This window comes from Capsicum annuum, chromosome 6 (genome assembly GCF_002878395.1).
Source record: "Capsicum annuum cultivar UCD-10X-F1 chromosome 6, UCD10Xv1.1, whole genome shotgun sequence".
Classification (NCBI taxonomy): Eukaryota; Viridiplantae; Streptophyta; class Magnoliopsida; order Solanales; family Solanaceae; genus Capsicum; species Capsicum annuum.
In genome coordinates this window covers 78,697,318-78,710,438 of record NC_061116.1, presented here as the reverse complement: position 1 = coordinate 78,710,438, position 13,121 = coordinate 78,697,318, and the positions used below count along the sequence as shown (strand labels likewise).

General features: G+C 38.3%; 1 protein-coding gene across 4 annotated transcripts in view; it reads left to right on the top strand.

Moving 5' to 3' along the window:
* The window catches only part of LOC107852494 (probable zinc metalloprotease EGY2, chloroplastic), a 31,645-nt gene extending 18,812 nt beyond the window's left edge, over positions 1-12,833 (top strand). For all 4 annotated transcript variants that reach the window (XM_016697529.2, XM_047414776.1, XM_047414775.1 and 1 more), the window contains 3 exons: positions 9,824-10,031; positions 10,469-10,629; positions 12,267-12,833. In XM_016697529.2, the coding sequence (XP_016553015.2) occupies positions 9,824-10,031; positions 10,469-10,629; positions 12,267-12,518 (621 nt within the window). In that variant the 3' untranslated portion in view covers positions 12,519-12,833. The remainder of the gene's footprint in view (positions 1-9,823; positions 10,032-10,468; positions 10,630-12,266) is intronic.
* The last annotated feature ends 288 nt before the right edge of the window (positions 12,834-13,121 follow it).

The window sequence follows — 13,121 nt, the reverse complement described above, 5'->3', positions numbered from 1 at the left end:
ATTGCTCTCATCTATTATATATATGTTCAAATACTTTATTTTGGATTTCTTCGCGTGCCAGTACATTTGTGCTGACCCCCCCTCCTTCCAGGTTTTGAGACACAACCTAGGGGTCCAGATAAACAATAGATATTTCAGATTGCAGAGCAAATTGTGCAGGTGTGAGCCTTCTATATTCCAGAAGGCCTGTTTACTTTCAGATATTTATCTTTAGTCATGTTTTGATCTACTGGGGGACTTGTCTCAGTTTTCAGACAGTTTTGTTTAGTTCATAGTAGAGATTTCGCAGACTGAGTCAGACATTATTATTATCCAGATATATTTTGGATTTCCATTTTTCAGTATTATGATCACATTCAGACTGACCATGTTTCCGTAGTAGATTTCTATTTCCGCATTATCTTTTATTATTTGAATGTTGTGCATGATTACCAGATAGACAGAGGGCGCCTGGGCCTTCACGGTTCGGGAATGCTTGTCACGGCCAGGGCCCTGGTTCGGGTCGTGACAGTTAACATACATGGTCTCTTCCTCACTTGTGGTGTTCTGCAGTTAAGATTAACTGTAGAGAAGGCCTATGGTAGATCCTCAACAGGTTGGTAGGAATAGACCCACCCATAGAAACACTTCATGGCTGTGAGATTGTTCCTGCCACATATTTGACAGTTTTCTTTGTCCTTACCTTGGGTTGCTTCTCAGCATTTTGAGAAGACTGACCAGCTTTGTTGTTGCCTTGTCCAGCAGGTCTGAAACCCCTGCCTCTTGAGGTTAAGTTTGAGTATCCTCTTTTGTGAGAGTAACCCCTATGACCTTTTCCTCTTTGAGCAACAAAGGCTATGTTGTTGTAGCCTTGTTGTACCACATGAGTCATCAAGAGCAAGATCCATATCTCCAATAAGCATGGCAATCCTACACTCCTTGACTACCAATCCAGACACTCCAGTAACAAACTTACTCATACTAGATCTAGTGTTAGTTATCAACTCAGGAGCATACTTAGATAACTGGTTGAACTTAAGACAGTACTCCTTCACTGTCATTGAGCCCTACCTCAGGTTCATAAACTCCTCAATCTTGGCTTCCCGTAACTCACACGGAAAGAACCTGTTTAGAAAAGCATCCTGAAACACCTGCCAACTCATGGGAGCTGCATTCTTTCCCCTACATTTCTTCTACATAACAACCCAATCATAAGTAACATCATTCAACCTATAAGAAGCCAATTCTACACTCTCCCCTTCAGTAACATGGATAACTTGGGTGATCTTTTTCACTTCATCAAGATACAACTGTGGGTCCTCACCTACCTTTGACCCAAAGAATTTGGGCGGATTCATCCTCATGAAGTCACAAAGTCTGGCTGCAGCTAAATCACCTTCTTGCTGACGCGGAACTGTAGCCTGATTATTGGCCTGAATATTAGCGGTCATAGCTTGGGCTAATGCTTGAAAGGCAGCCCGAAATTCGGCATGAAACACATTCTCATTCAGGGGATCAACAGGCTGAGGTGCCTGGTTATCATTCCTACGAGCATTAGCTCTGCGAGGAGGCATATTCTGTCATGAAAGAGCACGAGTCAATAGCAGATAGAGACAGCTGCAAGCATGATGGATTATGAAAGAAAGATATATTTTCCTGAAACGTCCCGTAGCCTCTTGCTCATAATTGTGGCGCGCTTCATACCCATGATCAAGACTCTACGTAACGCGGCTTGTCTGACTCCCTAGGACTCTCTAAACCTTAGGCTCTGATACCAAGTTTGTAACGCCCCGAAACCTGGTCTCGAGACGCCACATAGTGCTCAAGACTATGAGTAGCCTCAAGCTAACCCTATATGCCTGCTACTAAGTCTATAACTCCCATTAAGGTAAACAGGTCAAGCATCAATACTAAATTATATCATAATTGTCTGAAATCAACTGAATATACTGTCTGGATAACAAATGCGGAAAGTCTGAAAATAATAGCTAGTAGTCCGACAAGCCTTTACTACTAAGGAACTAGAGAGCCATTAGGACAGACCCCCAACTGACTCGGACTAAACTGAAAACAATAACTCAAATCCTATGAGAGCTGGTAATCTGGATAAATAGGCCGTTGGGACTCACCAACTGTAGGGGTGTAATAGAGATGCCCGAAATCACTCACGCTGCTGAGATTGAGCTCCTGAACCTACATTATGAGACAATGTAGTACATAGATGTATATGTGGATCAGTACTTTGCGGATATACTGATGAATGGACAGTAAATCAATATCTTAACGTTATAAGAATTCATAAAATATGTATGCTGTGTGTAATGACTCACATGGCTGGAATAATTGAAAGCTAAAAATCATAGATCATGAACAATTAAACATACTGTATAAAACTGGTGAGCCATCACCTTTAAAGTCTATAAACTGTACTTGTATACTGTTTTCAAATCATGTAGCTAAGTGTAGAAATGCCTCACTTTTATCATCTGAAAGCTGAAATCTAATCACTGATGTGCTATGCAGGATATTATCTGAGTAAAATTGTGAGCCTTTACACCTAGTTTCTTGAAGCTTTTTTGTTATTATTTTCTATTAGGGAGGTTTTTCTAATCGACATAAACCATGTAAGCTATCATGGAGTCCAACGTCTTGTTCCCCTTAGGGAAAAACCTCACGTTGGGAAGAGGTGTCATACTCTTGCCAGGGAGTATAAGAGCTAAGTGATCAGATCTGTAACTGTCATCCATATAGAAATGGGAATATTGAATCTGTTCCTACGTTGGCTCGTAGTTCTAGGAAAGTAGGATGCGCTAAACCCATACTTCCTGCTCGGTGCTAAACATACTCCCTTCATTATATGCTCATTCTGTAGGAAAATCCACTTTAAGAGTCATAATGTTTCATACTGAAAGCTAACTGTGCGCTGTTCATTCAAAACTGAAATTAAGCTGTAGAGTGGATTCTATATCTTGGCTAAAGATCAAAAGATCAAAAGATCAAATCTTTATTCAAAGCTGTCTATAAATATATCATGGGATGCTTAAAAGCATAATCACTCTTGAAATAGCAACATTCAACTAGGGCTTGATAACCCGTTCATGCTTGATAATGTAAATATTCATAATTCAACTCAAAATTTGGAAAATATAATCATACACATCAATTTACGAAAGTAGCAACATTAAACACACTTAAAGCATCATATTCTTCAAATAGCAATAAATGAGTATGAACCCTAAATTGAAATTCATGTAAAATCATGTAAATTTGTTATTTAAAACTAGCTTTGAGCACAAGGATGGAAGATTTATCCTTGTTCAAAATCCCACATACCTCAATTGATGAACTAGATGAAGACGCTTGGTTTGAGATCCTATTTATGCTCTTGAAGATTGATTCTTAGAATTCTTGAATTGGGAACCTTGAATTTTGAACTATTTTGGGAAAAGAATGGTGGAATTTTGGGGATTCTTGAAGTTGAATGTTGAAGCCTAGGGTTTTTAATTGAGAGGGATTTGATGAACAATGAGCATATTTTGCTCAATATTATGATAAATCTTTTGTTTACACGACTTTGGGGGCTTGATGAAAGACGAAATTGCCCTTGGGATTTAAATCCCGCAATTGGAACGCCGATTAAGGCCTCACCGCGATACCCACGACGATGCGGTGGAATCGCGGTGACTCACTGGATTGTGACAATTGCTATTTTGGGTATCACCGCGACGCAGTGCAATCGCGGTGACCCTTTGAAAATTGACAAATGCCGATTTGGCCTCCACCGCGATGCGGTGGCCTCCTCATCGCGATACCCACCGCGACGCGGCCTAATCGCGGTGAGCTACTGTTTTCTCAATTTGAATGCGATCCAATCCTCGTCCGAAAATTTTGAAACTTACCCGAGACATGCTATTTTTACCCCTGAATATAATTTAACTCAAAAATCATTGTCTCGGAGCCCGGAGGGTCAACTTAGAAATCTTTGAAGTTTAAAGGGAGTCAAAATGACTAAATCCCTCAACTCTTAACTTTATTTTTCAGATTCTAAGTGTTACAAGTACGTACTAAGGGCTGAACTGAGCGAGAAATATTCGGGGTATTACACTAAAGGTGCAGAATAGCAAGGGTGAGTATGAAAGAAATGTGCACGCAACAACATTTCCGACTGACCTTATAAAGTGATGACAAGAGTTGGTCTTTCCACACCAACCTCCATGCTCACTCGAATAGAAAATCAGAGTTCAATATAATAGTCAATCCATACAATATCAAGATAAGAGGAAATAATCTACTGAGTTCAGAGTCTAGCGATAGTCTACTATCACAAGTAAGATCAATTCACCAGGCAAGAAAAGAAATAAAGCATACTAAGTGATATTATGCAATGCAATGCATATAATATGACGATATGGCAGCCAAAGCATCAATACACATACACATCTGCTTTAGGTTGGTTGTGACCTATGGGGGACACACGTGGTCCATGTACTACCTCTAGATCCTTTCGTTGGCCATCGTGATACGAATCAACTAAGGAATGCACGAAATGACACTCAAAACAGTCCACAACAAGAGAAACCGAGGACCAAAGGAGTCCAAGTCTCGGCTTCAACAATTCAACAAGAACACAATAACAAGGTGTATATCACACCAAAACAGCCACAACACGAGAGGAACACAAGATGATAAGAACAACAACAAGAAGATAACAACACACGGGTTTACTAGAACAAGAGCACAAACAACTACACGATTACAAGAAATAAAAGGATAGGTGGTGTGACAAAAATTATTACAAGAACTAAGAACTAAGGTGTGTATCAAACACTAAAACCCTTAAAAACAAGTAATAACAACACCGACACTCTTACGTAGACACAAGAGGGGCATCCATCTCCCAAACACCTACATTTCCAAGCCAAGAACACAACACAAGTGAATTCACACTTGTAGTTGCCCTAATTTCGGGTTTGCCTCTTCTCACACTAGAGAGAGTGTTTCAAGTGTTATACAACTTAGAAATATCATCAATATCTAAAGACTAAAACCCTACGATGTTCTATTTATAGTATATTACAAATGAAAGATAAAATGTCCAAAAGGCCCCCTTATAGAAGGGGCGCCCTTCAAGTGTAGGTCTAGGGGCGATTTTAGTGTATTTTAGGCCCTCCATTCACACTTCCACAATGCACTCCTTTGTGTGGACTCTTGACACACTTGAACATATCCATCCTTGTGGTCATGCCCATATCATCCCCCCTTCTTGAAAAGGATTCGACCTCGAATCCATACGTTGCAAAATAAAAAAAAAAAATAAGTACAACATCCTCATAGCGTAAGGGTTAGGGTTAGTGCAACAAATAACATTATCATGCCAATGTGGTACACACTTGAAGTACAACCAAAAATCCTTTGTTTGATTATGAAAAGCCTACTACAACGTCACAAAGGAAGTGGCTAGAATAAACATCAAGAAATGATGAACAAAAACCGAGACTATCCCTTCCACACCCTAAGGTGACACTGGGATCAAAGGGTAGGAGTAGCCAAGGACTCAAGCCAAGGCTACTCTTTTGATCACTAGAGTGTCAACCTCACAACCACACAAGATATTTGTCTTTAAGAGAGGACTAAAATTCAAGAGTAGAGAGTTACGGACTAGAAGTCCTGCCTCAAAAAGACATATGCCATTATTCACAACATTTCCATACACAGGATCTCTATGAACAAAACTAATAGCAAGGTTTTTACCATACAAGATGTTCAAAGAATCATGTGCATTATCAAGATCAACCCTATAGACACCATCATTAACTTGAGACTTTTCAAGCACACTATACTCATGCTCAAGTAATGAACGACATTTATAAGTGAATTGATCATCATACACACCAAGAGTATTACCAAGGAAAGATTCATGCACTTCTATACTAGGCAAATCCGCAACTACATCTATTTGGCTAATACTAGCCACATCACAACATTCTAGATTTATAGGAGTGTAGGAAATAGCATTTTTACCTTGTAGCTCACATGAGCTACGACCTTTACCTTGGCGTGTGTCTTGGCAACCCACTTGCTCCTTTGGCAAGCTCTCATCACAAGGAGGAATTGGATTTGGCGTACATTGGGGCATTTGGTTTCCAATTCTTTTGTACGGTACCCATTCCCTTTCTCGTCTTTCATAGTCACGAAGGATAGCTTCAAGACGACCCAAGAGAGTATTATTGTCCATGGTACCTAGGAAAAGACACTAATCAAAGACAAACAAACAAGTTAGCTCAAAGTATCCTCACCACATTCACACACTTTGATTACCTCACACTTAGATTCCACGAGGGTTGTAAACCGGCTAAGGAACTCGTGAGGAGATTGAGGAGTGAAGTCTATCTTGTCAGGAATAAATTTTGGTTTGAAACTCAACCAAATTTTGTCGGGCTTGAGCCAAGAAATAACAACGATTCAAAAAGACAAAAGTACACAACAAACGCTAACACGAACAAAACGGACTCAAAACTAACTTACAATCTAGTTAGCTTGTTAATTAGCATTAGAACCAACAAGTGAAACTAGGAAACAAGAAAATGAAACTAAGAATCTAAAATTTGATGTGTGAACAGTAAAAAAAGATGACGTGGCAGTCCACTATTGGTTGTGGTTTTTTTTTAACAAGTTCTTATTTTCCAATTTTCAAGTCTTGACCAATTCACAAATTAGAATGAAGGAATTTGGTTAAAAGGAGGGAAATACAAGTCTTGGAGCCCTTTTTCAATTCAAATTTCAAGACTCGACTTTCTTGTACTTTTTCATCAAAACATGGTCCTTAAAACATTGAAAAGTTGTTGAGAAGTGATTGACAAGTCTTTGAGTGGCTGGTAGTCTTTCAAGACTAACAAGTACTTACACTTTTTCCCTTCACCTTTTAGGATCCAACATTCACTTTATGTTCTAACAATATATGAAGGAGGTGAAGAACTTCAAGAACAACAACAACCACACCAAGAACAGCAACAACAATCTCCAAGAACAACAACAATTCCACGTAGCCAACTCCCAAATCCACAACAACAATGTCTTCAACACATGGCCAAGACTACTACAACTTCAACAAAATGTTCTTAGGCCACCAATTTATAACAACATCACACGGCCAAGCTTAGAACAACAACAACATCCAACGTCCAACTCCACAACAACAACAATGTCACCAATACACGGCCACACTTAGGTTTACAACAACAACATCAACAAATACGAGTTCAAACTTAGATGTAGACTCAATGGTGTTAGTGAAGAATAAAATTAACACTAGAAACACTCAAGACGAGTTAAAAATCTCGGCCAAGACACAACAAGAACACAATTTCGGCCAAGACACAAAAATGGACAGATTTGCTTCTTTTTTGATTTTTCAGTTTTTCAGCACACTTTTTTTTCATTTTCAAGTGAGCTAGCCCAAGATTGATTCCATAAGAATGAAATCAACCATAAGCTCTGATACCAAATGATACGAATCAACTAAGGAATGCAAGAAATGACACTCAAAACAGTCCACAACAATAAGAGAAACCAAGGACCAGAGGAGTCCAAGTCTCGGCTTCAACAACAACTCAACAAGAACACAATAATAAGGTGTATATCACACCAAAACAGCCACAACACGAGAGGAACACAAGATGATAAGAACAACAACAACACACGGTTTTACTAGAACAAGAACACAAACAACTACACAAGTACAAGAAATAAAAGGATAGGTAGTGGGACATAGATTATTACAAGACCCAAGAACTAAGGTGTGTATCAAACACCAAAACCCTTAAAAACATGTAATAACGACACCGACACTCTTACGTGGACACAAGAGGGACGTCAATCTCCTAAACACCTACATTTCCAAGCCAAGAACACAACACAAGTGAATCCACACTTGTAGTTGCCCTAATTTCGGGTTTGTCTCTTCTCACACTAGAGATAGTGTGTTTCAAGTGTTATACAACTTACAAATATCATCAATATCTAAAGACAAACCCTACAATGCTCTATTTATAGTATATTACAAATGAAAGATAAAATGTCCAAAAGGCCCCTCATAGAAGGGGCGCACTTCAAGTGTAGGTCTAGGGGTGGTTTTAGTGTATTTTAGGCCCTCCTTTCACACTTCCACAATGCACTCCTTTGTGTGGACTCTTGACACACTTGAACATATCCATCCTCGTGGTCATGCCTGTATCATATCGGAGAAGAACCAAATAAAAGACGACCTATCTCAACACCTTTGGATCCTATCCGTAGGCCGTCAAAGAAGAACCGTATGATACATTAATGAACTATGCATGTGAACTCTGAGAGCATGAATAAATTCCCACATACAGAAAATATGTCATGAGCAGATATAAAATGCCTTTTAGTCATGTCAATACTTCAGGTATGTAGATAATAATGTGTCATGAATATCAGGTCAATCAGTGTTAAATAGCTAAAAAGCTTATATATCATGCTCCCAGCATATATTGATACCATAAATCAATCAATAGTCAATATCTGGCTTCTACCTATATCATGACACCAGTACCCGCATAAGTGCTCGTCATCTCACTTATGTGGGATCCCCAACACCCTTAACCTATCACAATAAGCACTTAGAAACACTAACACTTTATAAGAGTCTAAAAAGTTTCTAGTTCGGGCTCAAAATTTAACCCCGAGCCACCAAAGGTAAAAATAGTAATTTATTTCAAAATCAAGTTACCCATAAGGTAAGAAGTTTATGCATGAAAATTCATCAAAATCTGATGAATATTCGACCCCTAAATCAAGAAATACCATTTTTCAAGTCTAAGTATAAAACTGCCAATTTCTAATGAATTCTAGTGATTTAAGTCATGAAATTTAATGATGAAATAGCAGGGAAATAGTAAATGCGAGGTTAGATTATTACCCCCGAGTTAAAACGAGCAAAATGCCTTTGAAATTGCCAAAATCCGAGTTCCCAAGCTCCAAAAATTGAATTATCAATTACAAAATCTGGTTGAGAATTAATCACTTAAAAAGTATTTAACTTCTTCACAAACATGATGTAGCCATCCGAACGCGAAGTGTCTAGCTGGACGCAGCCCATGCCTCTTTTCTGCGAACGCAAAGAACAATCAATGTGTCTCGAAAACATGAAGATCAATGACCCCCTCCCTTTCCTTACGAATGCGAAGGAGTTGTTGGCAGCAGAGACAACAAAACATCAAAGCCAACCTTCAACCAAAACATCGATCCATCCCTCGAAATTCATCCGAAACCTCCCAACATAACCCAAATGTGCAAATCAGTCATAAAACGTTCTTCAGACCTATTAGAATCATCGGGATTCATGTGAAGCATCCAACTAAGTCAGAAATTACTTTCTTGACCTGTCTAAACTCAAATCCGACCTTGTTAACCCAAAATGTTGACTTTGGTCAAACTTTCAAAACCAAGTCTTCTTTGAAACTCATCGGTTGTCTCGGGAATCGTGTCACCACCTCTGCTAGTAATAAGAGGCACGTCAAAATAGTAAAAACTAGCTAGAAACACAAAACGACCATGAGGGTCGTTACACTTTTGGGTAGACTTCATGATGAAAGGAGGTTACATGTCATGTTTATTTGGTTGTAGTATTATATGTTATAGTGCTCTAGGGGCTGCTTTCATCATATTTCTTTTTATCTTGCCGCAAGAAAACTTTGACCCGCTGTCCTTCTTAAGTCTGTGCTTAACTAGTTTCTAAATCTTCCTTCTATGATTCATGTTGAGTGCTGAAATGTGATTAGTAGTCATGTAACTCATGTCTAATGAGCTGTTGTGGTGGCAGATAGGCTCCTTTGGTGCTATAACAAGGATTCTAAATGTTGTACCAAAGCGTGAAGATCTGTTGAAAGTTGCAGCAGCTGGACCATTAGCTGGGTTCTCTGTGGGCCTTATTCTTTTGCTTTCAGGATTCATCTTACCTCCTACTGATGGCATTGGCATCATCATAGATCCCTCTGTGTTTCACGAATCATTTCTAGCTGGTGGTATAGGTAAGTGCTAATAGCTATATAGTTTATTGTGATGTGTGCTTTTTCTCCTGCTTGTTTGAGCTCCTCTATGGGATCTTTTTGGTGGTGACCATAATAATAGTTTCTATTACAAGTTCCTCCATCCACTTTTACTTGTCCACTTAAAAAAAAAACAGGTGTCGACTTTTACTTGTCGAGTTTAGACAAGTAAGAGATATTTTGACTTTGTTACTAATTTGCCCTTGTAAATAACTATAATCATTTTCCAAAATATTGAATTTATACTATTCAGACGTGATATAGTAAATTTATTTCCCGTCAAGTCAATTCTGAACAAATAAAAATGGATGGAGTTATAATGTTTTTCCAACCAGCTATTATTCCTAAATTAGCTTCTTTGTTAGTGGTCTAATCCTGCATTGTGCAAAGATTAAGCCTTTTTGGTTCTTCACTTGTAGCCAAGCTTCTTTTGGGAGATGTTCTCAAGGAAGGAACTCCTATATCGGTAAATCCACTTGTGATATGGGCCTGGGCTGGACTTCTCATTAATTCCTTCAATAGCATTCCTGCAGGAGAACTTGATGGTGGCCGGGTTGCTTTTGCCATGTGGGGAAGAAAGGTAATGCTAACATAAGAAATAGAAGTGTAGAGATGTGTTTTATGATGAGATAATACATCGAAACCTCCTCAAACTTGTCGCCAAAACTTACTTTAGACCTTAAACTAATCGGGCAATTATATACCCCCCTTAACAACTTTCAAGTGAACTAATTTCCACCCAAATTGCTGACGTGACAAATTAAAAAAACGAGTGAATGGCCTAAAAAATGTGAAAAAAATGTGGGACCCACCTTTTAAATTTTACAAATTCTCTTTTTGTATATATATATAAACATCTTCATCACTTCTTCATCTTCTTTACTTCTTCACTTCTTCATCTTCTTTACTTCTTCACTTCTTCATCTTCTTCAACCCCCCCAAACACATTGTTATGGTCGAGAATTTCTAACTGAAGGAGTTAATCTTCTTCACTTCTTCATCTTCTTCAACCCCTCTCCCCTCATCCCCCCTCCCCCAAATACATTGTTATGGTCGAGACTTTCTAACTAAAGGAGTTAAAATTGAAGGTTGAAATAATATTTTAATGGAGGAAAAATCTTAAATTGATGTCTTTATGGTTGTTAATTCTTTGGTGGTGTTAATGGAGAAAATGAAAAAAAAATGGAGGGGGAGGCATTTTCGTGGCATGGGTGGGGTTGGAAGGGGAGAAATAATGATGTTAATGGGGGATTTGGGACCAAAAGTATCTTTGTTGAGAAGTGCAAGGAGAAGAAGAGTGATGAAGAGCTTAATAATGATTGCCATTGGGGAAAATATTTTTTTGGTGATGATGTAGAACTAAAATGCTGCCTCTTTCGTATATGAAGAGTAATTTAAAGAGAAATGTACTTGTATTTGTGAAAATGCAGGGGGTGGTATAGTAATTTGTGAAATGGAAGGTGGTCCTCATCTCCGGCGACAATGGTGATGGTAGAAGGAAGTGTTGTGAATTGAGATGTTTTGAGAATTTGGGGATGTTGAAGTATTTGGTGAAATGGAGATTGGACCATCCTCCTCAGTGGCGGCGTCAATGGCGGCAACGGTGTTGATGGTAGTGGTGATCGGAGAAGATGAAGATGGGGTATGGGTGGGGAGGGTGAACTGGCATGGGGTGGGGGTTATTTTTTTTTTTTTTTTTTTACTAAATTATTAAATACTTCCTCCGACCCAAATTATGTGCCATCATTTTCTTTTTAATTCATCCCAAAATAAGTTTCGCTTTTCCTTTTTTGGCAACTTTTTAAAGGCACAATTACCCTTTTACCCTTATTGGTCCCGCTTAATTAAAAAAAAAAGATATTGGCACATTTTTTGATAAAAGATAATTTGGTAAACTTTACCAAGTCTTCCCTTATTTCTTAAACTCTGTGCCCGATCAAATGACGACACATAAAATGGGACGGAGGGAGTAACATTTTTTAAAAAAATTATGATGTGGCGATGACATGGCGGCGATGTGGGCGCGAGTGCAACGCACTCTCTCTTGTGAGACTAGTAGTATAATTATAGAGTGAAAATTAATTCACTTGAAAGTTGTTAAAGGGGGTAAATAATTGCCCGATTAGTTTAGGGTCTAAAGTAAGTTATGGCGACAAGTTTGAGGGTGTTTCGATGTATTATCTCTTTTATGATTGAGCCTTAATTTTTAAGTGGCAGGCATCAGCTCGCCTCAGTGCTTTATCTATTGGGCTTCTGGGAATATCTTCATTGTTAAACGATGTGGCATTTTATTGGGTAGTGCTAATATTCTTCCTCCAAAGAGGGCCTATTGCTCCACTATCAGAAGAAATCAGTGATCCTGACAATAAATACATGGCCCTTGGAGTTGTAGTATTGCTCTTGGGCCTGTTGGTTTGCTTGCCATATCCCTTTCCCTTCTCTAATGAAGCCGCCACCACTGGTTTCTAGAGAGAAGTTACATTCGACATGTTTTTGGCTCTTGAGAAAAGTAAAATAAACTCTGGAGAAAGAATGTTTTATTGCCTCAGCAGTTAAAGATGGTAGAATTCTCCTAACTCGTTTGGAAACTGATATGGAAGATTTTGCCTCCAAAATCCGGGTGTAAGTTGGAACTGAGCAAGTAGCCAATGACATATACATAATACTTGTGGCATTTGTTGTACTTAAGTTAATACAAGAGTAGCTTGATATTTTATGCAAATTCATAGAAATTAAATTATAGTATAAAAGATTTGAAGTCAAATAAGAATTTTTTTTTTTGTGTTAAATAGAATGCATGATTTAAGTATTTCTCTTTTTATTTAATTGAATATTTTTGAGAAGAAAGTGTTCAATAATTCAAAATGAACTATTATAGTTCCACTCGTATTTTTGTATGAATAAAATCAATGTTGACTAACCGACTATATCTCTATCTGTATATCTCTAATCTCTATCTCTATCTCTATCTCTATCTCTATCTCTAATCTCTATCTCTAATCTCTATCTCTAATCTCTAATATATTAAAAGTGTGAAGGCCTTTAATAATGTTGTTCGAACTTTTTGCCTTT